At 38.1% G+C, this 25,431-nt stretch overlaps 5 protein-coding genes across 12 annotated transcripts; 4 read left to right on the forward strand and 1 right to left on the reverse strand.

Moving 5' to 3' along the window:
- The first annotated feature begins 595 nt into the window (after positions 1-595).
- LOC140774209 (uncharacterized) lies at positions 596-6,511 on the forward strand. Of its 8 annotated transcripts, none has more exons than XR_012106569.1 (5): positions 596-886; positions 2,687-2,747; positions 2,878-2,999; positions 4,244-4,324; positions 5,891-6,511. XR_012106569.1 is itself a non-coding variant. In XM_073117111.1 (5 exons), exons 3-5 carry the CDS (start codon positions 3,051-3,053, stop codon positions 6,104-6,106), a joined length of 339 nt encoding a protein of 112 aa, XP_072973212.1. In that variant the 5' UTR covers positions 621-886; positions 966-1,269; positions 2,878-3,050; the 3' UTR covers positions 6,107-6,511. The 8 variants fall into 8 exon arrangements, 5 of the variants coding, with proteins under 5 accessions (XP_072973212.1, XP_072973209.1, XP_072973208.1 ...); XM_073117111.1 differs by lacking the exon at positions 2,687-2,747 and adding an exon at positions 966-1,269 and having other exon boundaries at positions 621-886; positions 2,878-3,092; XR_012106568.1 differs by lacking the exon at positions 2,687-2,747 and having other exon boundaries at positions 601-886.
- A 4,942-nt stretch (positions 6,512-11,453) lies between these two features.
- LOC140774980 (auxin-responsive protein IAA13-like) lies at positions 11,454-13,517 on the forward strand. Its single transcript, XM_073118188.1, has 5 exons — positions 11,454-11,815; positions 12,196-12,431; positions 12,952-13,015; positions 13,102-13,163; positions 13,236-13,517. The coding sequence occupies exons 1-5, from the start codon at positions 11,559-11,561 to the stop codon at positions 13,271-13,273; spliced, it is 657 nt and encodes a 218-aa protein (XP_072974289.1). The 5' UTR covers positions 11,454-11,558; the 3' UTR covers positions 13,274-13,517.
- Positions 13,518-14,308: 791 nt separating this feature from the next.
- On the forward strand, positions 14,309-15,031 carry LOC140774981 (pathogenesis-related protein PR-4-like). The gene is made up of 2 exons (XM_073118189.1): positions 14,309-14,622; positions 14,731-15,031. Exons 1-2 carry the CDS (start codon positions 14,353-14,355, stop codon positions 14,899-14,901), a joined length of 441 nt encoding a protein of 146 aa, XP_072974290.1. The 5' UTR covers positions 14,309-14,352; the 3' UTR covers positions 14,902-15,031.
- Positions 15,032-16,884: 1,853 nt separating this feature from the next.
- Positions 16,885-18,525, reverse strand: LOC140775119 (UPF0481 protein At3g47200-like). The gene has a single exon (XM_073118382.1). It carries the CDS (start codon positions 18,523-18,525, stop codon positions 16,885-16,887), a length of 1,641 nt encoding a protein of 546 aa, XP_072974483.1.
- A 1,623-nt stretch (positions 18,526-20,148) lies between these two features.
- On the forward strand, positions 20,149-25,370 carry LOC140774292 (CRM-domain containing factor CFM3, chloroplastic/mitochondrial). Its single transcript, XM_073117220.1, has 9 exons — positions 20,149-21,085; positions 21,833-22,328; positions 22,403-22,533; positions 22,707-23,057; positions 23,422-23,578; positions 23,900-24,192; positions 24,556-24,615; positions 24,703-24,792; positions 25,002-25,370. Exons 1-9 carry the CDS (start codon positions 20,261-20,263, stop codon positions 25,254-25,256), a joined length of 2,658 nt encoding a protein of 885 aa, XP_072973321.1. The 5' UTR covers positions 20,149-20,260; the 3' UTR covers positions 25,257-25,370.
- Positions 25,371-25,431: the final 61 nt, after the last annotated feature.

The following is a 25,431-nucleotide window of genomic DNA, read 5'->3' on the forward strand; positions in this document are numbered from 1 at the left end:
AAGGGTGTTACCGTTTCCCAACTTTTCTTGTGCTGCTGCCGCCTAGGTGGCTCTGTCAATACGTATGGCTCCTCTCTCCACCCCCTATGACGCTCATTGTCTGACTTTACTATCTTTCGGTGGGTTGCGGTGGATAGACATGATCATTAGGTTTGATCTGCTCAAATTCAGTCTGAACTCATCTGATTTTAATCAGGCTAAGTCTGGCCCGAGTCTGATTTAGGCCTAGCTCGACCCGTGATAAGACCTCGAAGGGTGTTATGGTGGTTGTGGGGCCATAAATCTTTCTTTGTTTATCGTCTATAAAAATCTGATTTGAATTAATGAATTTGTATGCCTTTTCTTATATATATATATATATATATATATATATATATATATATATATATGCACTCTTTTTTCGTATTACAGATTGGTCATGATCTGTATCTATGCCATAGGAAAGTTTATTTTCTATCATTCTATGTCATCGTCATGCAATTATTTTTAAAATCAATTGAAATCTATCAGGAAGAGTAAGTTGGGATTTCTTTTCATATTTGCATCATTCTCCTCCACATTTAAAATCAAGCCCCAGGCCCAAATCCAGCTATAGCCCATACTTCCAAATTAACACAGCTTAATAACTACTCTTTTCTCTCTCCCTCCCTTGTAGCATTTGAAGAAAGAAACCTTTCCCTCTTAAACTCCTCCATCCCCCAAAACCCTAACCTCTCTCCTACTTCCAAACCCATTAAAGATTTCTCCCATGGCCGAAGCTCCTCCAACCTACCGTCGCCGGCGGAGCCGTTTTCTTGTCATAGCCTGCGAGTTTAGCACTCCCCTCACTACGCCGTTTTCGCCGTGATTCTTCCACAGCTCAACCGTGATATGGTATTCGAACGCGGTGAGCATTTTATTCCTGCTCGCTTGATAATTTTGAAATGGCAACTGTTAAGTGGAAAATTTTCAATTCTGTTGTCTAGGTTTGACATTTTTTTGAATCCCGAAGAGTTTAATGTAAGGATTCTATGGGCTTGCGTACTGGAATCTTGTCTATGTCAGTTTTGGAGACGATTGTAAGTAGATAGTTATGAAATACGTTGGAGTTGCAACGGCACTAAGGAAATCGTGGAGGGTTGAAGGATCACATAGGATTGTGGGAGAGGATTCGTAGTCCTCCAAGTTGTGTTCTTGGATCTAAACTTCAAGAGCAGTGCCGTAGAAATCAAGAGAAAGAAGTGCATGATGATTAGATTATAATTTTGGCTGGAAACTTACTTGGATAGTGTGAGTCATGAAGATAACTCTCTCTTCTTGATTGGAGTTTTTAGTGAACTTCTTGAGGGACTGAATAAAATATATTTTGTATTGGATGGAGCTAGAATTAGATGTATGAACTTTGTTGTCATGGCATTTAGAATTTATCATCATACCTCCAACTTTTCTGCGTATAGGTCTTCAAGTCATTCTTTGCATGTATTACTCTTAAATTAAATATTTAGTTCCAAATTGTCTTTGAACTTCCTTTTCTGTTTATAATTTTAGTGCCTGGAAACTATGAACTCCGAGGAACTCAGTTCCTTGATAGAATGGCATTCCAACTCCTTGCTTCTGCTTTCATGCTCATTTTTGCTAGTACTCTCTTGTGCTGAACGTCTCAGTATCAGTTTTCTCTAGGTGCGCTGGTTAAAACATATATCTGAGAACATGCTCTAGGTTTTTGGCTATTGTAGTTATGTCTGTATGAAGTACAATTTCAATTTGATACTTAATCATTTCTCATAAGTTTTATTGAGATAGGTTGGTAGGTCAATTAGTTCAAACAGAAGGGCATTTTATTCACTCCCTGTATTTGCTGCTGATAGAAGAACTATCGAATTTCTAGGGGCGGATAGTGGACAAATGATACCTTCAGATGACGTTTGTCATATGTATGCTGGTGTCATCATTCTTATTAGGCCAGGGTAATTAAAACAGGATGTTTGATTTAGTTTCAGATATATGCCTTAATATGTCAGTTAGTCCAATTATATGTATGGAACCAAATTCAGTTCATTAGCTGCATAAGAAAACCATTAAAAGAAGTGGTGATCAAGAGAGAGGGGTCACTTTTATGCTGGTGGAACTTTAGATGAATTGAGATGCTTAAGGAGAGAATATCCTGCTTGAAATATGTGCATCTTTATGGTTTTTGGTCTCTTATTGTGTCTTGAAGAATATATGTATCTTGGGATTCCTAAGTTCTGTTCATCTTTTATACTTATCATCGAATAAATATAAGCTGATATGGTAAAGTCTTAAAAGCAAGAAACAGGACATGATGCCTCCAAATGTCACATGACAGAGAATTAGATCATGTCTGGACTTATTTGTAATTAAGAATTTCTTATTATTCAACTAGAATTTAGAATTCTTTTTACCCATTTTTTTTGTCTCTTTGTTATCTTATGTCATGGAATGATCGTTCTATCTATATGTGGCTATGCTAAACAAGAAAAGGAACAAAAGAACTTTCGTAGTGCTAATCACCTTCACAACTGCTTACACAATCCTGAGAAAAACACTGTGATCTAGCTGTGAAGTTATGTTTTAACTAATAATTATCATAGTGCTTACCTACTTCATTATTCTTGTGTCAAGTGGTTGGAATCTGACTATAAACATTAGAGGAAAATAAACTTCTTTTCTTGGTCTCCTTGTTCAGATGATGTGGACTTTGAAAATGGTTCTGAATGGGAGAGAATGTGAATTACACTTCCTAATCTGTATGCTTTGCCAATCTTTTTCATCTCCGGCCTTTTGATTTTACAGAACCAAAAAATCTTATTAGTTCAGTTATAGTTTTTGTGCTCAGAAGATGAAATAAGGCACCTCATTTTCTGTTACTTTGTTCAGATAGATTGAGCTGCCATGCTGGATGAAGTTGTGGATTGTGTGAAGTATATGAAGCTCCAAGTCAAAGAGAAGTTCTCCATGAAATGATCGGTAGTCGGTACATATAAATACTAATCGCTGAGGTTCCTACCAAGACTTTTTCAGTACAACAGAACATAATTTCTTTTGAAGACATGAGATCGAATCATCGAATATCCATATGGAACTTAGTTGATGTTAGTGCTACATGCATTACATTTCTTTGGTAAAAGAATTTATATTTTTTGATGCAATCGTTACATCCTCTCAGAAGCCCTTTCCTTTTCCACCATGCTCTTGGAGTGTTAATGAAATTTTTGTTATCACTTGTTCTCATTTTAAGACAGTTCCTATTTCAGAGGTCTGCAGATCAGCTGCATTTGGTTTCACCGATGGCGATTGCTAATCTATGTTGACTTGTTTTTCTCCTTGCAATTGCTCTATCCAGTAGAACAGTGGAACCGCTAGATTCTGAAATATAAGCTGCAGAATCTATGACTAGCTAAATGTTTTTAACCTCTTCTGACTTTCAGCAAACATATACCAACTTTATCAACAACTTCCACCTGCTTTACACCGACTTCTTTGTGTTCTCATTGAACTGTTCCATTCTTGATTTGCATTATAGTCTTTTGTCATACACACTTCATACTAACTCCATTGATTGCAAATGATAGGCTTATGCTATAGGGTTTTTAAGGGCTTAGAATGATACAACATTGCATGTAGCTCCCACATTAAGTTCACATTCTACGCAGACATATAACTACCTCCACTAGTTGGAAAGAACACCATGTCATTGGTATTGACGGAGTGGGATAGTTCAGCATCACCCATAGGAATGTGGGACACTGGGACCTTATTATAGTGTGAAGTCTGCATGTTTTCAACTCATGCCATCTGACTGTGAGAATAGTCGAGAGTTTGCCGTTCAGGTAAGTTGCAGGAGAAATACTCTGATCATCCATATTGTCTCTCTTTATTTTCCATATTTGGCAGTGATTCTTCTCATGGAGATTTGGCCCTTCTGGAACAACTTCTTTAAGGTCCTTTTGTGTTGATAATTCTTGATTATCTTCTTATCCAAGCTACAACATTATTTTTGGAGATCATATAACAATATATATTTCTTGTTTCTTAAGATTTATATATGTAATTGCTTAAGGTTCTTTTGGGCCCTTTAGGGTTGATCATTCTTGATAGAACAAAGATTAATGACACCGTGATTATTTAAGTAGCTGATGCTTTTATTTAAAGAGGTCTATCCATTTAACAAGTCATTTCATTTATTTGTTGTGAGCTTTGCAATTCGGTTGGCAAATGTAAGTTTTCATTTATCAAATAGCAGGTACTAAGTATGAACAAATTCGGTGACACTCATCCTTGGGTACAGCTGGTTGATGGTGGTGATCCTCTTCCATCAGTGGAGGTAATAATAAGAAATGCCCATACACCTATGTTGCTGACTTGGTATTTCTCTTCTCTCCTTTTGCTTGACAGGTTCTCAGTGACCAATGCATATAGATCTATACTTTATATAACTATTATTGGTTGTAATGAGCCTAAACCACATAATTAAGCTTTGTGCTTGCACAGATATTATTCTGATTGTTCATGATTTGTGTTATGGATATTAATCTTGCAATGTATGGGAACACCTGATTGGACCACTAGAGTTTTTACAATGATCAAGAGTCTAGATACTACACTCGACTGTAGTTTTGGAACATCTCAATTGAGAAAATTATACGCAATAGAAAATCAACGAATATATATAGTTATAAACGTCAAGACAGAATTATGCAAGTTATGAGAAGGTTGTGAATTAGATATAGCACTTGGAATGAGAAAATAAGATAGGAAATTCCCTTGACTTCTCTAGTTTGTTATCTTGAGCAGCTAATTTGATGTATCACACTAAGTAAAAAATTCTCTTCGGTTATTCTGAGCAGATATTCTTCTGGATGTGCAGAAGGATTATAGATTGCCATTCTCTGTTGTCTCAAGAGACGACTGGTTTGGTTGCTGTTGGCAATAAGTGTATTTCAAGCATTATGATGGCCTGGAATTCATTAAATTAGAGTATGATTAATTAAGTACTGACTGTCCTGATGAATATCTTTAAGCAGCAACAAGAAGATATCACTCAGATCCAGGTAATCTGATTTGACTGAAGCTAGTCATAATGTGAGTATAATTTGAACTGCTACAAATTATATGTGGTTGACTGTTTGGCACTATCTCGCAATTATAAATAGGCATTAAAGTCATTTGGCTTGAGAATAATTTGAGCCTGACAAGAAAAGTAATCACTACTTATCAGGATGGGAATATTATGTTCCAAGAACTTTAATAAGTATGGCACAGTCTTGTTTTGCTCTCTCAATTTTTAAACAGGCATCCAGCTAAGTCTATTTGAGCAATTCATAGAAGTAGATAGTGAAGATACTTAGCTGGCTGCACTATTTCCACCAGATATGAATCAAGGAAAATGTTTTTGGGTCAAAATGGCAGATAAGCACATAATGAAGATCCTCATTGCCTGTGCATATGCCACACTGTTTGCTGGTTCTGTTTGTATTCTAATATGTTAATGTGTTCATGTTTTTGACATTTTGTCCTCTGAACTTGCATGTGATATAATTGATCCATCTATTTTCGTTTATATAGATCCGTGTCTGTTGTATACTTGTATGCACTTTTATGTTACTGCATGCAAAGCTGACACAATGCTGCTTCCAGCTGTGCACCATCATGTTGCAATCTTTTCTTCTATATTCGTACAATAATTTTAGGTTTTACGATGCATGATGTTGGTCTAAAGTTTCTTCTGCAAGCTATCCTGCTTTGTCTCTGTTCATGTGAGAGTGTATGCTTTTATTGTCTGTTCTTGCATGTGATCATTTTCCTTTGCCACTGTGCATGGCATTTCTGCCAACCAGACGAAGAGATCTATGTATTTGTATGCCCAGGCTTTTATTTATTTTATGTCTAGGGAGAGGGAAGTGAAGATGGAAACAAGCAGATGCGGTTGAGTGATTGTACTGCAAGGCAACTAATGAATTTCATGGAAGTTGCTGGAGCAACAATGATACTCCACCTGTGCAAGGCCCTCGTCGGGACACTGATCTCCCTTGGCATCACCAACTGCCTTCCTTGCCGGCATTCAGGAGCTCCTTTGGCGAAGGCCGAGCCGGATGGCCCCTCTTAGATCATCTCCCTGTCTGCACGTGCCCATCGACTACTCCTGCCTTTAGGCGCCAACTATGCTTCGTTCTCCCCGGCAAGTTGTGAAGATTACATAAGTGTTACTTTTACCTTTTTGACTAGCTTTATTCTGTTCAAAGTGGATAGTGATCGTAAAGTCTGGTAGGCAAGAATGCTACTGAAATATTCATGCCATCCAATGCCCCCCAGCCTAAAAAAGGAAGGGTGGCAAAGGTCATGTGCTGTTGTTTTGTTTATTACGAGTGCCACCCACGACAGTTCTCTGATGGGGGCTCTCCTTTCGGTGAGTTGTAGGGTCAAGTAACTCAAATGGATGTGATCGAAGGGTTTTAGTATTCAATCTATAGTATGTTGTGCTAAAGAGACAGGTATATTTCAATATGGATGATGATGGTAAACTATGATTGCTAACATTTGGAGATTTTGTTGAAAGATTGGTCATGTATGCAGTTTCTTCTTGGGCTAATAGCCCATTGATTCTGTTAACTCTCTTGGGTCTATTGGCTGGTAAAGACCTTGGGCTTAGCTTCTAAAACTATATTACAGTTGCTAGCCCTGTCTCATGTGATCAATGGCCCAAGCTTATAGAGAACTGAATTTGCTCTTCGAAGCTGTGGTTAGACAATTAGCTGAAAACAAGTCGTACATTTTCTCTAACAAAATCTCTGAGAGAGAGGAAACTTTAAGGCATTTATAACATCAAATTGATGATGAATTCACAATCCCTACTGCTTGAAGAAAAGGACAACCTTTTCTTGGATTCTATTTAATACATAGATAAAAACAAACAAATATTCGTTCCTGCAGCTCATTTAAGTTTGACCAAATAAAAGATATAAATTTGACAGCAAGACATCTTCAATGATTTTGTTTTCTTTTGATAGCACATAATTCTGTAGCCCTGACCGCAAGAATCCTATGCGTACAAAAGTTAGCAGTTCTTTAACTGATGTGGCAGCTAATTTGCACTGTTAAGTACGCAGACTGCAGGAATTGTCTGCAAAACATACAATTCTTTCCTCATGATGGGCAATCGATGAAATCTTTTGCCAAGTTGTTATTAGTTATATGTGTCCTTGCTAGTAACTATTCAGCACAAACTGACATTGGAGGACTTGTCAGGATAATTTTCTTCTGGCAGATATCCTCATGACCAGCAAGGATTCCCTTTCAATATGTCAAAATAAAAAAAAAAGAAAAAAAAGATCACAAGGAGGTATTCATGGTTTCCTCGATCAAAGCATGCTTCGGATTATCTCTTACTGTGATTATCCTCTTTGTCCTTCGATTGTCTCCTCAAACATCCAGTGGTTAATATAAAGAAGTTGGACTTATAACTAGTTTAGCAGCCACTCACAGGGTAATAAATACCTCAACTGCAGGAATATCCTGCAGCTCGAGGCGATCTGAAGTCAACATTCAAGTTTTACCTGATCTGTAAGCAATTATCAAGGATCATGAAAGTTGGAGTAGTCCAGTTTTAACAATAAGATTGGTCTAAACAAACTAGCCCACAGAACTAGCAAATATTTCTTAGCTAACAAGGTTGTTGTGTTCAAATTTCTGGTCTAAGTGGAAGTCATGAAGCTTTGGAAAAACTGCAAGTTAGAGATTGAAGTTTCACAGGCTTTTTCCTTCATTTGGTTTAATTGGACAACAACCAAGAAGGTTTCTCTTCTGGCACACTTACAACCATCTAGATGTCTCACATTCTCACTGAAATAACTTCATATCTCGCATTTGACAATAGAATTAGAGTTTCAGAAATAGACATGAGCTCATCTTAATTTGTCTTCTAAACTTGACTAACTAACTCCTCAAGTAGGAGATGGTCTTCTTTACTGATGGTGAAAAATTAATGTTGGAGACTCAGTGATAGATTCAATCTTTCTCTGAGCTTAAGCTTCAGAAATTAATAATTGTATGGTTGTCAGACTATACAAGTATTCATTCTGAGTCTACTCAATCCAGATCTCAATGTCGTCATTAGACAAAAGCGTAGATCACAATATTTCCATCATATTATCTTGTTGGAAACTCATAAGTTGTGTGTTCTTTTTATGTGCACAACCAAGAGAAGGAAGAATGAAGAGTTGTTGTATGGTTGCTGGACTATCCAAGTATTCATTCTGATTTTATTCTATCCAAATTCCAGCATTGTTGTTCGACAAAGGCCTCCAATCATAATCAGTCCATCATATTATCTTGTTGGAGACTCATCAATTATGTGTTGCTTTATGCAACCAATAGGAGGAAGCAATAAGTTGTATGGTTGCTGGAGTATCCCAAGTACTATTCTGAATCTATTCTATCCATGTGCCAGTATTATTTTTGTTAGACAAAGGTCTCCACCACAATAAATCCACCATTATGATCTTGTCGGAGGTTCCATCAGTTTAGTAGTCTACGACATAGAGAACCCTCATCTTTTACCTTCTCTTTGCTTCTTCAAGAGATTACCTTGCAACTAATCAAACATCTATAGATTCCAGCCTGGTGCTGAAATTTAGACAGCTTCCAGAAGTTCTAGCATCCATTTTGCTCATTTTATCCATCTAAAACTTCATTATGATTATCAATAGCCTTAGATTTCTTTGGCAAAATCGTCATCGCAAAATAAGTGTCCCATGATACTAGCCTTGTAGGATATTTATTACTTTCAGAACCTTCTCATGTAGATAATGTAGACAGCATCTCTTTTCTATGAGGAAAAAAATCTATAAGTTGGCCATCTTGTACTAATTACTCTAAGATCACTGAAAGCAACATCAGCATTCAGCATTTCGGACTGTGGTTAACGATCAGTTAACGACATTACATTCTTTTCAAATAACATATTTAGATATCCATTCTACAGACATTGTATAAATTAACAAAGACGCATAATTAATGCAAAACCAATCTTTATGTGATACTGGTTAATTAGCATCCACATGTTCTGCAGCATCCATATTGAAGCGTTGATATAGGCGGTTCTGCACATGGATTTGTCCTCATTTCTCAAAGTGCTGTATAATTGCAACGCCAATTCTTGAAATGAATGCTATGATCATTTACACCAAATGTGAAACCTGAGATAGAAGATAGAAGTATGTGAAATCTACATCAAAATAAGTCAACTATACTCTCAAAACTCACCAAATTCTAAAGAAATTAGCATCTCCGAAATCTTATAATCAAATATAAGGGACATCATTTATGCTTTCATATTTATACATAGGACATATGAAGTAGAGTAGAAACGCAATGGATAGCATGAGAATACTTCCTCTGAAAGGATTTCTCAAATAACCTTGAAAGAAGCTAAGTTAACCAATCCTCCAAAAATTGAAACCTCTCAAGATTTCCCTCAATTCCAATGCAATGCCAAACCATAGAAGCTACATGAACATAAGAAATTTACTGTTTTGTCAAGCTAGTCTGTGTGATGTGCACCTGATCCCTCTATTGAAGATTAACAGCTTACAGGTCTAAATCCAGTGGACCATCATATCCCAATCCAATTAAGATGGCTTTAAATCATAGCAACCATATCATGGGCTGTTAAAGGGACCACTTTGGTTTTGTATCTCCAAGATTCAATTATAAATCGACATACCTGTATCAAAGAAATATATATAAAATGATGAGATAGAAGACAGTTTCATTGGTCATGAATGGATCTGGCTGTCATTGTTTGCCACTGAATGCTTTAAACCCCTCATAGTGCTGCACTACACCTGCATGAACTGGTCCAATTATGATGTCTGGACTTACAGACCAACTTGGGAAGTTTCCACAATTGCAGGGGAGTTTTGAGGAAGTTTGGACCACAGTTCACCACTTGCAATGGAAAACTGCCTCCTTGTCATTGATAGTCCCATCATCCACCTATCCCTTCTCTTTGATGTTTGCCAACCTATGCCATTATTGCATCTTGCAACTTGAACACATCAACCATCAAAAAGTTCAAAACCGTCATATTCAAATCTTGGATTGTGATCTATAAAGCAATTAACAGCACCACTATAAGAATGTATATTATCTTTTACTGGCCTACCAGAATTCCCAGAAATGGATGCACAAGATATATAGAGTATTGCCTAAGTAACCAAGCAGAAGAAGGTGGGGAATGTGATATCTTGTGATCTTCTAGTGCTTCTTTAAAGTCTCTAATCATCATGTCCACTATAAAATGTGCAGAATATATTACACTTAAAACTCTTTCAACTATATAAATCCTCTCAAATGTCCCTTCTGTAAGCTACTCGTTTAATTTTTATTATCAATATAGTTTTATTTTAGAGGAAATAAACAAGAAGAAGTTGATGGTAAGGTAGGAGTTACAGAATAGTATAGTGATCTCCAAGTAGCTACTATTGGCCTTGGCCATTTATTTTACTTAAACAAATAAAAAGAAATATCTAAGGTTGGGAACATGATGACCCGAATTTAGAAATTGGGGGGCGGACGGCTGCGGAGGGGGACACGCGGCACCGACGGAGGGCGGCACATGGGGCGTGGGCTCGACAAGCCAACACCCAATCACGTGGTAGGGATCCTCTATCCTCCTCCTTCTTGAGTCCCCACTTGGATCCAATCCCCACACCGCAGTTGACGTGGCCCCGGCTATCGGGGCCCACACGCGAAGAGGAATCCTTTTTTAATTTTACACCCTCTCTTCTTCTTCATTGTTTTTTATCACCCATTTTATAAGGCGATATGCAGGAATTAAAAATATATATTATACAGTATAGGGTGATCTAAAAAGAAAGAAAGAAAAAATTAAATTTTATCAAAAATAACCGTAAGTTTTGTCAATATTTTTCATATGACTTACTATTTTTTTTAAATTTTAAAAATAAAATAAAAAAACTACTATATATCTCTTATATGATATTAAAGTGTGAATGATAATTAAAAAAATTGGATTTTTTAATAAATTTCTGAAAGAAAAAAAAAATAAATTAGATACAATCTTTAGACTCAAATTAGTTTCCCTCCCCGTTTCTCGTGCAGCGTTTCCCAATATCGCGCCAAACTGCCAGTGAATGCGTCCGGGAATCAACTTTTCCGCTAGGATCGGCGATTGATACCTTTTGTCGGCCGATTCCTCGGCCCGCACTCTCAATGTCGGCCCACCAAAATCATGCCTTTACGTAATCGATGACACACCCCGCAAAACCAAGCTCATAGAACGACACGTGTCAACCCACATTATGGCCCCACCGGCCTGGCCAATCACGTTACCATGCACCTTGACAACCTTGAGGCTTTAGCTAGGTAGGCACGTATAACTACTCTTTATATATATATATAACTCCATTCCACTACTTTGATGTCTCTTTTCACTTAACTAATTAAGCTAGCTGTGCAGCCAACTAGAAGCAAAGGTGTAGAGAGAGAAGAGGGAGGTGGAGGTGGAGGTGGAAGTGGAAGTGATCGGATCTGGATCGATGGCGAGCGTGGCAGTGGAGAAGAGGGAGGAGCTAGGGTTCGCGGCGACCGAGCTCCGGCTGGGTCTCCCCGGCGATGGAGAAGGAAGCAAGAGCTCAGGGAAGAGAGGGTTCGCCGAGACGACGATCGACTGGAAGCTAAAACTTCCGACGATCGGGTCCGAGGGTGCTGCGGCGGAGGAGGCCGTGAAGAGATCGCCGAGCAAGAAGAACCTTCTTGTTTCCGCCGATGATGAAGAGAAGCCTCCTGCTCCTAAGTACGTTCATATTGCCGTGAACTTCTTTTTCTATATCAAAATTCATCGAAATAATTAGTTTCTTAGACACAATTTGACAAGGCTATATATGTATATATATATTAATCCCTTACCTTTGTTTTGGATATTAATTATCCCGACATTCTACTCTTATGTTAACAAGGGTGGCAAAGTGATAGATCGGTAGAACATAACATAAGCTTCTCAGTTGACTTTTTATATTTAACGTGTTCTCAAGAAGGTTCAAAAGTATCAAGCAAGCAATAACCAAACTTTAAATCAAACAAAGAGAAGAACTAGCTAGGATTCTAGATACTCCAAACAACCAGATATCAAACTAACTGAATAATATGTATACCACCACCTTCTGTTCAACTTAGGGCACAGGTGGTAGGTTGGCCACCCGTCCGATCGTTCCGGAAGAACATCATGTCCGTCCATTCCGACAAGGGAAAGAAAGACGAGGGGGAGAAGTCCGGCGCCGGTGCCGGCGCCGCATTTGTGAAGGTTAGCATGGACGGCGCGCCGTACCTTCGCAAGGTAGACCTCAAGATGTACAAATCCTACGACGAGCTCTCCACTGCATTAGAGCAAATGTTCAGCACTTTCACAGCAGGTAAGAATCAAAGAAAATTTCTTCCAACTTTTTTTTTTTTTTTCATTTCATAATTATATATATTACACCAAAACTTGATGCTAATTTTGTATGTTAAATTAAGCATAATCCATGTGGGTGACAATGTATTACAGCCTACATGCATTATAGAAATATATTTTGATTCCACTTTTAGTGGGTGTTTTTTTTTCTTCTTCTTCTTCTAATTTTGGACCCACAAAAACAAAAACAATTCATGCCAGCAAAATTTGAGGTTGCTTGTTTCTATGCATGCATAGGTGGACAGCTCAGGCTAGGAGACATACTAAATTCTTTTACCCAATTGTAATTAAGCATAACCCATACATGATCGATCGATCACAGAGAGAACTAATTTTTATATAAATGAAGTCAAACGGTAAAGTAATTATTTATTATGCCAATGTTATTATAATCACTTGTGAATGGAAGTGTGGATCTCAAGGGATTAATTGTGAACGAGAGCAAGCTAGTTAATTTGATCTTCTTCTAAATGGTTCAGAGTACGTGCCTACCTATGAAGACAAAGATGGTGATTGGATGCTTGTTGGTGATGTCCCTTGGGAGTAAGTCTTCTAGATCTTTAATTAAATTATATTACTTCCAAAATTATTTAAATTGATGTGATTAACTTGAAGCAAAATTAATGCAGGATGTTTGTTGATTCATGCAAGCGTTTGCGGATAATGAAAGGATCAGAAGCCATCGGATTTGGTAAATTAATTCCGTCCAAATTAATTGTTTACAAATCTCAATATATTACTCACGATGATGGTTTCTTAGCAGCACCAAGAGCAATGGAAAAATTCAAGAGCAGAAGCTGAAGAGCATCGATCGAGAACAAGAAATAATTGTGTCTGCTTCTTAGCTCTAAGATAAGTTCATATTTGTTTAAAGAAATTTGATTTTGATTTTCTTTTTTTAATTTTTAGTTTCAAGAACTCAAAGCAATAAGCTTGTTAATTTCCTAATGTTTGTATGTTGCTGGTGTACCTGCTACGTGATCATATTCTCTGTGGGATTAATATTTGTGCCACTTTGTTAATATGAGAATCTCTACATACCTAATCTTGTTTTTCTCATGATCGAATACTTAATTTACTGAGTCTCATTTAATTCCATGATCCCATGGAGGGGGGAGGAATCCATGTGAATGGTGTTGGGAATGCTAGTCATTATATCATTATAATATTTTATGGTAGTCTTTATGATACATCTATATGCCTAAGTATTGGATCAGAAGGTGGACGAGAGGAAGCTTCCTATATATCCTAGAATTTGCACTTCATTTGATGAATATCTAGCCCGATATATTTTACCCTGAATTAATGGTCACAGATGTCATTACTGGGTTTAAGCTTTATAAGCTAATTAATTAACTTAAATTAAGATCTACGTGATCAATGGAATCCCCACTTTTATTAGCCTATCTGCAGAAAATCCGCTGTCTAGGTCCAGAAGTCCTCTCACTACGTTGAAACATGCATCCAATAATTCCTCTCTCCATCGATCCAAGAGATGACTCTATATGTTGGATTTATCAGCCTTCTGGCTCATTTAATTTCCTCCACAAGACTTATAAGTAAGAGATAGAATCCAACATAGATAGATGGCAAAGTCTATGTCAGCTTCGTGTCTCTTTCCTGAACCTAATAATTATATATATCGAAGTATGACCAAAAATAGTGGACTCTTTTGTCACTTCATTTGCCCAAATCTTCCACATTTTCTCCACGGACTTAGCTGGTCTTGCAAGCAACCCATTCACCGCATGCATCTAGAAAAAACCATATCACATATCATGGCATATAATTCCTTAACCCCTTCAACCCTCTCACTTCCTCTATAAATTAATACCACTTCCTACCATTCCACACCATACCAACAATTGTGATAGCTAACCATGGGAAGACGGAGTGTAATTCTAGGGTTTCTCCTATGCATCGTCGCCGCTGTTGCCACCACCGCCGCCGCACAGCAGGCGAACAACGTTCGCGCCACGTATAATTACTACTATCCGGCGAAGAACAACTGGGATCTCCGGGCCGTCAGCGCCTACTGTGCCACGTGGGATGCTGACATGCCGCTGGCATGGCGGAAAAAGTACGGTTGGACTGCATTCTGCGGGCCCGTCGGGCCGACCGGCCAAGCTGCATGTGGCAAATGCCTACTGGTAACATATCCTGGATAGCTCTAATTAAATAGGATATTTATTTATAGCTAGGCTTAATTAATTAAAAAAATCAATCGGTTTAGATTATATAGTAATACACGTGTGCAGGTGACGAATACTGCAACGGGATCACAAGCAACGGTCAGGATCATCGACCAGTGCTCGAATGGAGGGCTGGATTTGGATCAGGGAGTGTTCGCGCAGCTGGATACTGATGGAAGTGGCGTTGCTAATGGCCATCTCACTGTTGATTACCAGTTCGTCGACTGTCATGATTGATGAATAATCGACATGAACTTGTAATAAATACCCTATGAATGAAGTATGGAATAAATTAAGGGTAATTCAGTAGAAGCATCATTGTAGACTTATGCTCTATTTGAATGGAATAAACATTTGATCTTGAATATTATTAATTGCAAGGGGAAAGTAATGGGTGTCTGGTTTATTGTATTGTTATCTTGATCTATATTTCTATTTCTTGAGGATTAAGGTGGTGTTTGACTATTACATGTAACATATTCTAGAGCAATCTTTCCTATAGGGAAATTGAATTGAGTTCAAAAGTCATTAGCATATCAAGTCCTTGTTTCTAACAATTAAAGTTACTTTTGACTTCTCGATTTGGATGAAGAAGCCTAACAATTTGTGCAATCGACGCTCAAATTTGAATTCAACGTGGGTAGTTGATTAATGTTGGTAAGTAATGGTTAATAGTCTCAATTATCTAAAGGTTTAGAGGGCTCAAAACAAAAGTTATCCATCAATAGCTGAAACCCCTAATTAATTAGCTAGCTATTTGAACAAAAGGATTTATACCTTCTCGAATGTGAGTTTTGACATCAATAAACCATGGACTATACTTCTCTCAAAATTAAATCATGGGCTATATTAACTTCGATAAAGATTCAAAGCCATGTAAGACAATCAAACAACAACCTTTTTAATTAGATACAAGGCATCCATGCATTAATTCTATTTTAGGTTGTTGCACAACTCGTTCCTTTCTGTGTGTCTTTTGCTAAATCTCAACCAGATCTAAGACATAAATCGACCACAATCATTGGAAGTACAAGGTGGCAGAAGATATCTTTTCTTTTCCCCATCTCTGGAAACTCCAATAAGGTTATGCCAAATAGAGTCAAGTTAATTCTCGAAATTACTTACAACTATAACTAATTGTAAAGAATCCAAGCTCTATAGGTGCCATCTATAGATGGAACCTTCTCTATCTCTCTCTCTCCATCATTCACCACGGTGATCACCATTAGAATAGGATTTGAGTGCTGTCAGCGCCTTCTGTGCCACGTGGGATGCTGACGTGCCGCTTGCGTGGCGACAGAGGTATGGCTGGGCCCAAGTAAAGCTCTAAAAGCTTAAGCTATCGAATATATAAAATTACTGTATTAATTATGATACAGGTGACAAATACTGCTACATCAGCACAATTAACGGTCAGGATCATCGATTAGTGCTCTAGCAGAGGGCTAGATTTGGATCAAGGTGTGTTAATCTCGCAGCTAGACAATGATGAAGGTGGCTATGCTGATGGATTTCTTACTGCCAGTTAGTCGACTTTGGTGATTAGTTTGATGTCGAATAAAGGATATATAATTGATACGTAGTCTAGTAGTTCTTTAATTGTAAGCATGTATACTCCACATTTGCTTAAAGCAATCAAAAACATTGGACTAATAATGATTCCATCTTTAAAGCTATTTCTTTAATTCAATTTGCATCCATTAAGACACTTTTAATTGGGTTGGGCCGGATCAAGCCCATTAGAAGCTGATAAACATACAAACAGATATTATTTGGTTCAATTTCAATTTATTCCTATATTTTAAATTAAGCATTAAATTCCCTGTAGTCTAAAATAAATTACAATTATGAAACTTTATTCTTATAGAACTAAAAGTGCAAATACTGAAATCAACACCAATTTATTATCACTAATATATATTTTTCGTCATAAATAAATTGTTAATTAGTCAAACTATCTCTGTCACCCGAGACAATTAGTTCTTTTAATATCTCCATTAAGAATTAACTAAGGGTTACAACTTGATATGAACTAGAGGGGGTTAAGTATGTAGGGTGAATTGCCATTTGGTACACTGTATTCAAAAAAATTTAGAAGGTTACTGTATACATGGCAAGTTAAGAATACCTTAAATTAGAACTCTCGCAGCATTGATATCATACAAAAGAAATTAATCAAGTGTAAAGTTAGAACAAAATGAATAATTCATCAATATAAACTCACTGCGGAGATCGAACGCAAGAGTAGGCAGCGAAGTAAGCTTGCAGGATATTAGCAAGGATGAGGAAAACAATGGCAGCTCCCATAGAGAAGACAACATAAGGGCTGGTAGAATAGTTGTGGACGAGTCCTCTCCATTCCTTGTCGTCTTTAGAATGTCCATGATACCGAGTCAAATCCACAAGCACTCCTCGGAGATAGTTCTCATCCGAATCATAACTAGCCTGACCATGACAAAGCTGATGAAAGAAATATTGGATCCCTTCTTGCTCGTTAATATTACTCCTCTTATCCACTAAGATTCCAATTGCATCCATCAATCTCACGTCCATGGCGTTGGCTACCAAGCAATTCATGAAGGCAACGTAGTTCGTTATGTAGCACAAGCTACGTGGGTTGCATTGCTCGAGTGCTAAGGCGTTTCGGAATAATGGGATGGTATAGTCATGGATTTCTAGAGTTGGTATCTCCATCACACCGTCTTTATACTTGACATCCAAGAAGCTGAGTGATTCCTTTCCTTTTCGCAATTTGATGCCGGCTTCTCGGAGTTTCGTCGCGCTCGGTATCCTCTGCGACGACGACGAAGGCGGCGGCGGCGGCTTGGAAGAGGAGTAGTTGTTTGATTGAGAAGATGGAATAAGAGACAAGTAATATAAGTGAAGCAGATGATGAACTTGAACACTACCACACGTACGGATATCAGGCGAGGGTCGATGAGGGTGAATTTGATCAAACATGCGAAGCGCGCAGGCGATCAGATCGACGCCATCGTCGTCTTTTATCTTGAATACGTCGAATAAGATCGAGATAACAAAGAAAGGGATTTGATTCTCGAGCAGTAGAAGGTCAAAGATGACCATGTTCCATATCCAAGGCCTACCTATTGCTAGGCTAGTACTAGTGTTTATTCTATTACTAGCACTACTCCCTTCTTCTAACTCCCTCCTCTTCTTCTCGTCCATCTCCTTGGAGTTCTTCAACAAGAGATGGAGAATAAAACACCCGTCTAACATCATCATCTCCGCGAGCTCGTCGTTGTCTAACGATATCGACTCCGCGTACGCTTGCCGGAGCTGCGCGTCCACGGCCTTCAGAAACATCAAACACCTCTGCATCAACACCGGCGTCCGGTCGGGCTCGGCGAGGCCGTCGTACCGCGAGATCAGCTTCTGGACGCACCACCACTTGTAGTCCTGCGTGTGCCGGAACGCCGGCGAGTGGCGAAAGGAGGGGAAGTAAGGGCCGATGCAGACGGCCTTCGGGAGGTAAACATCACCGGCTGCGTCCTGCGGCGGCGGCGGCGCACGGTGGATGGTGCATGGGTCGTCGTGGTAATTTGGGTTGAGGTTGGATCTTCTTATTAGGTTGATGACGGCGTCGGGCCACGCCGGGTTGAGATGGATCTCCGGTTCGGGCGGCACGGCGAGGCGGAGGTCGTCGGGTGGTTTGTCGACCGTTTCTTTGGTTGTGGTTGGCGTCGAGGGTGGGAGGGAGGATAGGCTGGAAGTGCGGCGGTGACGGGCGCCGACGGTGGAGTTGTGCCATAGCGGCCGCCTTCTGATCGGAGTGTCCGGTGGTAGAGGAGGTGGTGGCATTGCTCTTCTCTCGCCGGAGTTGTCTTTTGTTCTCCTTTCCATTTTGACTTCAGGAAGGCCAAGTATTCAACTTAGGGGTATATATATATATATATATATATATATATATATATATAGTGGATAATGCAATGGAAAAACAATACAACATACGCATAACGCACTGGGTCTGGTGTATAGTTTTAACCCAAATTGTAACGTGTGTACAACTACAACTTGCGAAATGATGATTGGAGGGCATAGACTATTCCTTTCTCTGCTTCCTTTCCAAACTATTTCTTAGATTTCTTAGTAGTTGCATGCATGTTAAATCACCAGACAACTAACTCAATAATAGTTGTCAGGATAATTAACTTAATCGCTTGCGATCTCTAGCTGCCTGCCTGCATTTAGTTAAGTAATGACTAGTAATCTACATTATTTGGCTACTTAAGCTTTACCCTCCCTAGATTAGGCTTAATTTTATAAAACTCTTACATACTTTCAACTTAAACACTTAACTCTTATATTTAATTAAATTGTATATTTTTTTCATTGAATTTGAGGTTTGAATTTGAAGATTCTTATTATAAGAGACAAAATTTTAAAGAATTATATAAGCTTTTTAATTCATATAGAATGATACTAATCAAATTTTAAATAACAAAGATATAATAAAAACATAAGTCTGTGTAATATATTTATCATATATTTATTATTTAAAATCTGATTACTATTATTTTTATTGCGTTGAAAAATATTTAAATTAGACTTCTAATTTAGCCAAATATGATGAAAAAAATTATAATTATATTTTTAATTAAGATCACGTTTGGTTTACATACTTAAATTAAAAGTATACAAGGTTTTTAAGATAAATTCTAATTTTAGCTTCATCCAATATTCAGGATTGCAGTAAATAAACTCTCAAAACCAAGAATATATATATATATATATATATATATGCTGATCAGACTGTGTCAAGAGATATATAAATACTTCACATCAACCCACTGATATTGAGATGAAGTGGACATTTAAAACTCTGAAAAAGCCCTTTCCTTTCCTATTACACCCACAGACTCCTCTTATTAAAAGTAACTTCCTTTCTGTTCTTTCTAAAGTTATATCCATTTCAACCTGATGCAGCTGAACCAAACCCCAAAGTTCATGACTATGGGGACAAATTTTGGAGCTATATATTTGTTAATACCTTCTTTCATATTAATACATAATTAGGCATTCTTTATGCTTGTGTCTATCTTAGATCTTTTGCTCCTCTGCTGTCTTAATTTTAGGAATAATTAGAATTTATCCCTCCTTCCGTTTAGTCTAATTTTAATATATTTTTATGTACTTTAAACTTAAGCACTTAATTTTTTTCTAAATTTTAAACTAAATTATAATTGTTAGTCAACTATTAGCTGGGATATAAAAATATTTAATTTTTCTTGTAGAAATATAATTTGATTTTTAGTTTGGACGATAGGATTTTAATATTTTTAAGTTTAAAGTAAATTAAAATCGAGCTAAACTATAGAGCTTAAATTGCAATTTTGCCTTGCTATGGGTGGGGGGAATGGAGTTCGGCCCATTGGGCTTTCATAGCATTATGGGCCTCAAAAATATCTTGTAATTGTTAAGGGTAGTTTACAGATAAACCCAAAAAGAAACTCTTAAACCCTTCTCCTCCTCAAAGAAGAAATTAAGAAGAAAAAAATCCAATACCCTCTACTCCTCTTTTCCTTGTTCCAATCCTTGCTCCAATTCCACTTCCTATTTCGGTTGTAATCCGAATCCAATGGTTATCTCTCCCGCCTTCCAGCTCCAGCCTTCGTATCTCTTCGATTCTCTTCTGTCCACCTCATTCTCCCGCCTCCATTGCCTCCGTCTCTCGTCATCCACGAAGCTCAAATCCCACCTCAGTTCCATCCATAACCAAAGCCCTTATCCCAAATCGTCTCCTTTTCCTAGGCGCAGCAGTTACCGCCGCAATCTCACCTCCGACGACCTCTCTTCCAAGTCCACTTGGATCCGGAGCTGGGTTGATTCCCAAACCAGAGTGCTTCCGAAGCGGCCAAGTGAGGTGCTCGATTACCGAGATGGGTTCTCTAGTGATGACGACGAGATGGGTACTAGTAGAAGTACTGGGAGTGGTACCATGGAGAAGATTGTGGAAAAATTGAAGAAGTTTGGGTACATTGATGACTCTGATGAGAGAAAGGAGCGGCCTTTACCACAAAAGGGGTCGGTGGAGGACATCTTCTATGCGGAAGATGGAATTTTGCCCGATTCGAGAGGTGGATTGTCGTTAAATTTGAACGAGGAGGTGCGGTTTCCGTGGGAGAAGGCTTCGGAGGGGAGTGGAGGTGGACGAGAACTAGGTATGGATAGGAAGAAGAAGGGTAGGACTTCGTTAGCAGAGCTGACCCTACCGGAAGGGGAATTGAGGAGGCTGAGGCATATGGCAATAAGGATGAAATCGAAGACTAAGATTGGAGGTGCAGGGGTGACGAAGGAGATTGTGGATTTGATACACGAGAAGTGGAACACGAGTGAGGTGGTGAGGCTCAAGTGTGAGGGTCCACCAGCGCTTAATATGAAGCGAATGCATGAGATACTAGAGGTTTGTTTCTCCCTGTTCACTTTTTTTACAGAACTTCTTGGCTGTACTGCATGATTTATATGTAAAAGATTATGATGTTTTGCATATAACATTCCTTTGCTGCTAACAGAAGTGTAAGTACTGAATGTAACTCTGAAACTCAGTTCATAGTAACTGCTTATTGTATGTTCTTAGGTTCAACTCAAGCATATATGATAAGACTAACAAGATAATCATAGCTATGTATGATTCAAGCATATCTATTTCTGTATATTCATGAATTGAGACAATTATATCCTTATAGAATCCTGAGCTTCTCCTTTGGAGTCAAAAGCAACTTACATTTAAAATTTTAGCATTGAATGAAGATAAAAGGCTATTCCTTGACATGGGAGTCCGAAAGGACCTACTTACTCTCTCCACCAGTGGACTTATCTTTTCATTCTTGAATAGATGCCATGGATTTGTTAATACATGGGTAAGTTGTGAAATTATTTAAGTCGTCCTTGTGTTTCTTACGCTATCATGATCGCTGGTGTTAGTTGAGTTTTCTCTTTATCTTGATAAATCAATCAAATTCAATATTAAACTTAGTTTCTATCTCTTGAAATGATAGGATGCATCACGTTGTTACTTATGTTTGATTGTTACATGGTTTTGTCATGTCATAAATTGATGGACCTTCTTTTTCTTGGCTAATTCTTCATCTACATACTGTTCATCACAAAACCTATTCATTGACATCATATTATTGCTGGATATTCTCAGAGAAAAACAGGAGGACTGGTGATATGGAGGTCAGGAACTTCTATTTCTTTATATAGAGGCGTAACTTATGAGGTTCCTCAGCCACTTAAAAGACAATATCAGAGCACTCAAGGCATTGGTTTGAGTTCTTCCAGCAAAGCTTCATATAATTCACTTGTGGCTCCCGCTCCCACTGAGTATCATAGACTCAGAAATGCACCAGATCCTCATCAAGGCCTGACAACTCCAGCTGAGAAGGAAAACAAAAATGAATTACATCAGGAGATCAAATATGAAGATGAAATTGATAAGCTATTAGATGGTCTAGGTCCTAGATATAGTGATTGGCCAGGAGGTGATCCATTACCTGTAGATGCTGATTTGCTTCCAGGGATTGTTCCAGATTATAAACCACCTTTCAGGGTTCTCCCATATGGTGTAAAACCTTCTCTTGGACTAAAGGAAGCTACTGCTTTACGGAGGCTTGCGAGAGTATTACCTCCTCACTTTGCACTTGGTACGCATACTCCCTTTCATTCTTACCCATTTTCCCTTTTTTCCCTTCTGATTGGTGAATTCAACATCTTATAGGAAGAAATAGGCAACATCAAGGTTTAGCTGCCGCAATGGTGAAGTTGTGGGAGGAAAGTTCAATTGCAAAGATTGGTTTGAAGCGAGGAGTACAGCTTACAAGTAGTGAAAGAATGGCTGAAGATATTAAAGTAACTCAAAAAATCTTTACTTAGTATCTAGGAGAATTGTTATCATAGGAGATTATGTAGATGCTTAGTGAATCTTACAAGTACCGAAAGGATTTTTTATACCCATTCCTTTTCCTTTCCTTCTTCAATTGTAGGAATGGTTTGAAATTAATCTCTCTTTTGGTTGCCTTCAGAAACTAACAGGGGGTACAATTCTTTCAAGGAACAAGGATTACCTTGTCTTCTACAGAGGGAAGGATTTTTTGTCTCCAGAAGTCACAGAGGCATTACTTGAAAGGGAAACTTTAGCAAAAGTCATGCAAGATGAAGAAGAAAAGGCACGAGTACGAGCCACCTCTTCAATTTTTTCCAATATTGAGACAGTTGAAGAGCCTAGTGCGGCTGGTACTCTTGTAGAGACACTTGAAGCTGATGCTAGATGGGGAAGTAGAGTGGATGACAATCATGTAAACAAGATGATAAAAGCTACAGAAATGGCAAGGCATGCTGACCTTGTGAGGAAGCTAGAGAGGAAGCTTTTTCTTGTGAGTATCTTGAATTTGAGTTATTGGTGTGAACAGCATAGAATCGGTCACTGATCTTTTTGTACTTCTGCGTTGCTTGTCTGTTGTCTACAAGTAGGCTAGTGTAGTATGGTTTTAAGGGAAAGCATAGGTGAAGACTATGCTGATATTTACAATATTCTATTTTTGTTTCAAGTAAAAGCTTGACTTATTACAAAAAGATAGAAAGTTATAGCTTGCTCTGCTGGTACCATATATTAAGATATGTTGGAGAATGAGTTACACATATTTAGTGTCATTTAGTATTTTCTGTGCATGAACTCTGAATCAAAATGCATGTTCTTGCATTACTGCAATGAAATTTAAAATTTTCATTGACACGTAGGCTGAAAGGAAGATAATGAAAGCTGAGAAGACATTAGCCAAAGTGGAGGAATCATTGAGGCCAGCTGAATCTTCCAAAGTGCCTGAAACAATTACTGATGAAGAGAGGTTCATGTTTCGCAAACTTGGATTGAGGATGAAGGCCTTTTTGCTCCTGGGTATTTTTCCTCTAAACCGTTCAGTTAAAACTGTCTTTGCGTGTATATTCTGTCGTAGCAGGATATGCTTGTCATTTTTTCTTTTCTTTTTCCACTACAAATCTTTATTTTTCATGCTAAGAGGAATGGATTAGCACTGTGTCCATTTTGTTTACAATATCTATACTCCTATTGACCAATCCAACTTCACCACTCCTCACCATGAGCTTCTTTACATGTTTAATTTCAGTAAGGTGGTTTTACTTGCTGTTTGATATTTCTAGTCTTAATTTCCTTTCCTGAAGGAAGTTTTTTCGGTCTTAATTATTTTAATGCTTTCAGGTAGGAGAGGAGTTTTTGATGGTACAGTTGAAAATATGCACTTGCATTGGAAATATAGGGAATTGGTTAAGGTTATTGTGAAGGCAAAGACTTTTGCACAGGTCAAGAACATTGCATTGTCACTAGAAGCTGAGAGTAGGGGGATCTTAGTCTCTGTGGATAAGATCTCCAAGGGCTTTGCCATTATCGTGTATCGTGGTAAGGATTATCAACGACCCCCAATTCTGAGACCCAAGAATCTGTTGACAAAGAGGAAGGCTTTAGCACGATCTATCGAGCTTCAAAGGCATGAGGTAAAGTTTTATTTCATAGCTATACTTATTCTGATTTTCATTCAATCAAGAGTAATATACAGAAGGGGGGAGCCATATTTGTATGTCCAATCCCATGTCGTGCACCAAGCCAATTGCAGTAGATGATCAGCGAGAGAAGTAGAAAGGATGTGGAGACTGATATGCACTATCCCCAAACTCCAGGAATGCCTTAACCTTTTAGGAATTCCTTAACTTTTTGAATGAAGCTTCTCCAATGGCATTAGCTCTCTCTCTCTTCTCTCGTGTTAACTCTTCAAACTCTATGTGGGCATCTAAAGAATCATAAATAATATCCGTGTGTGTTCTGATGCCTCCTCTCTTTCCCCCTTTTCCTAATTCCAGGCTCTTAATCGGCATATCACAAATCTAAACAAAAGGGTGGAGCAGTTGAAGTCTGAACTGGTACGGTATATTATGATTGTTCTTAACTCATATGATTTATGTTGATAATATTTGTCTACGTTTTTTAACAAACTCGGAATAATTCAGGCCCAAATGGAGAATGTAAAAGATCAAGGGGATGAGAACTTGTATGCCAAACTGGACTCTGCATATTCCACAGAAGAGGAAGACACAGAGGTATGTGGATGTGTGTGCATAAGGTAGACCTGCAGATGATTTCCTCTTAGGGACTTGACATTTGTGGGAAAGCAGAAGTTATCTCTGCTAACCATTTTCTTGTTAGGCAAATATGTTATAGTGTAGATTATAGACACCGTCATTAATTTTATCTACTATATACCAAGTGAATGGCATTTCCAAAGTTGATCTTCTCGTTTTCTTTGTAGGATGAGGATGAAGATACTTATCTTGATACTTTTGATAGTGTTCTTGACATCGATAGTGACCAAAATGATGGAGCTGAGGCCTACCAAGATGATGAGGACGAGACCGAGGAGGAAATTGATGATTATCAGGATAATGACAATGAAAGTGACGATGAGCAAGATGAAGCTGAAGCTGTTGACCACATACATACATCAAGAAATCTCTCCTGTGATCAGCAAAGTGAAAGACAAACTGTAGATAACTTGTATATGTAAAGCTAGTTGAGCAACAGTCTTGATGCAGAAAAAAAATGAGTTTCTGCAGTTCTCTGTCTTGTGCAAATCTGTGGTTCGATTCTTTCCTTAATAAAATCAATTCGAAGCAGCCAAGACTATTGGTATTAGCTAATATAGTTGATATGATGCCTGTTTCTTTCTGTACTTGGATTAC

The sequence above is a fragment of the Typha angustifolia genome, chromosome 13 (genome assembly GCF_048772165.1).
Source record: "Typha angustifolia cultivar Huaian chromosome 13, ASM4877216v1, whole genome shotgun sequence".
Taxonomy (NCBI): Eukaryota; Viridiplantae; Streptophyta; class Magnoliopsida; order Poales; family Typhaceae; genus Typha; species Typha angustifolia.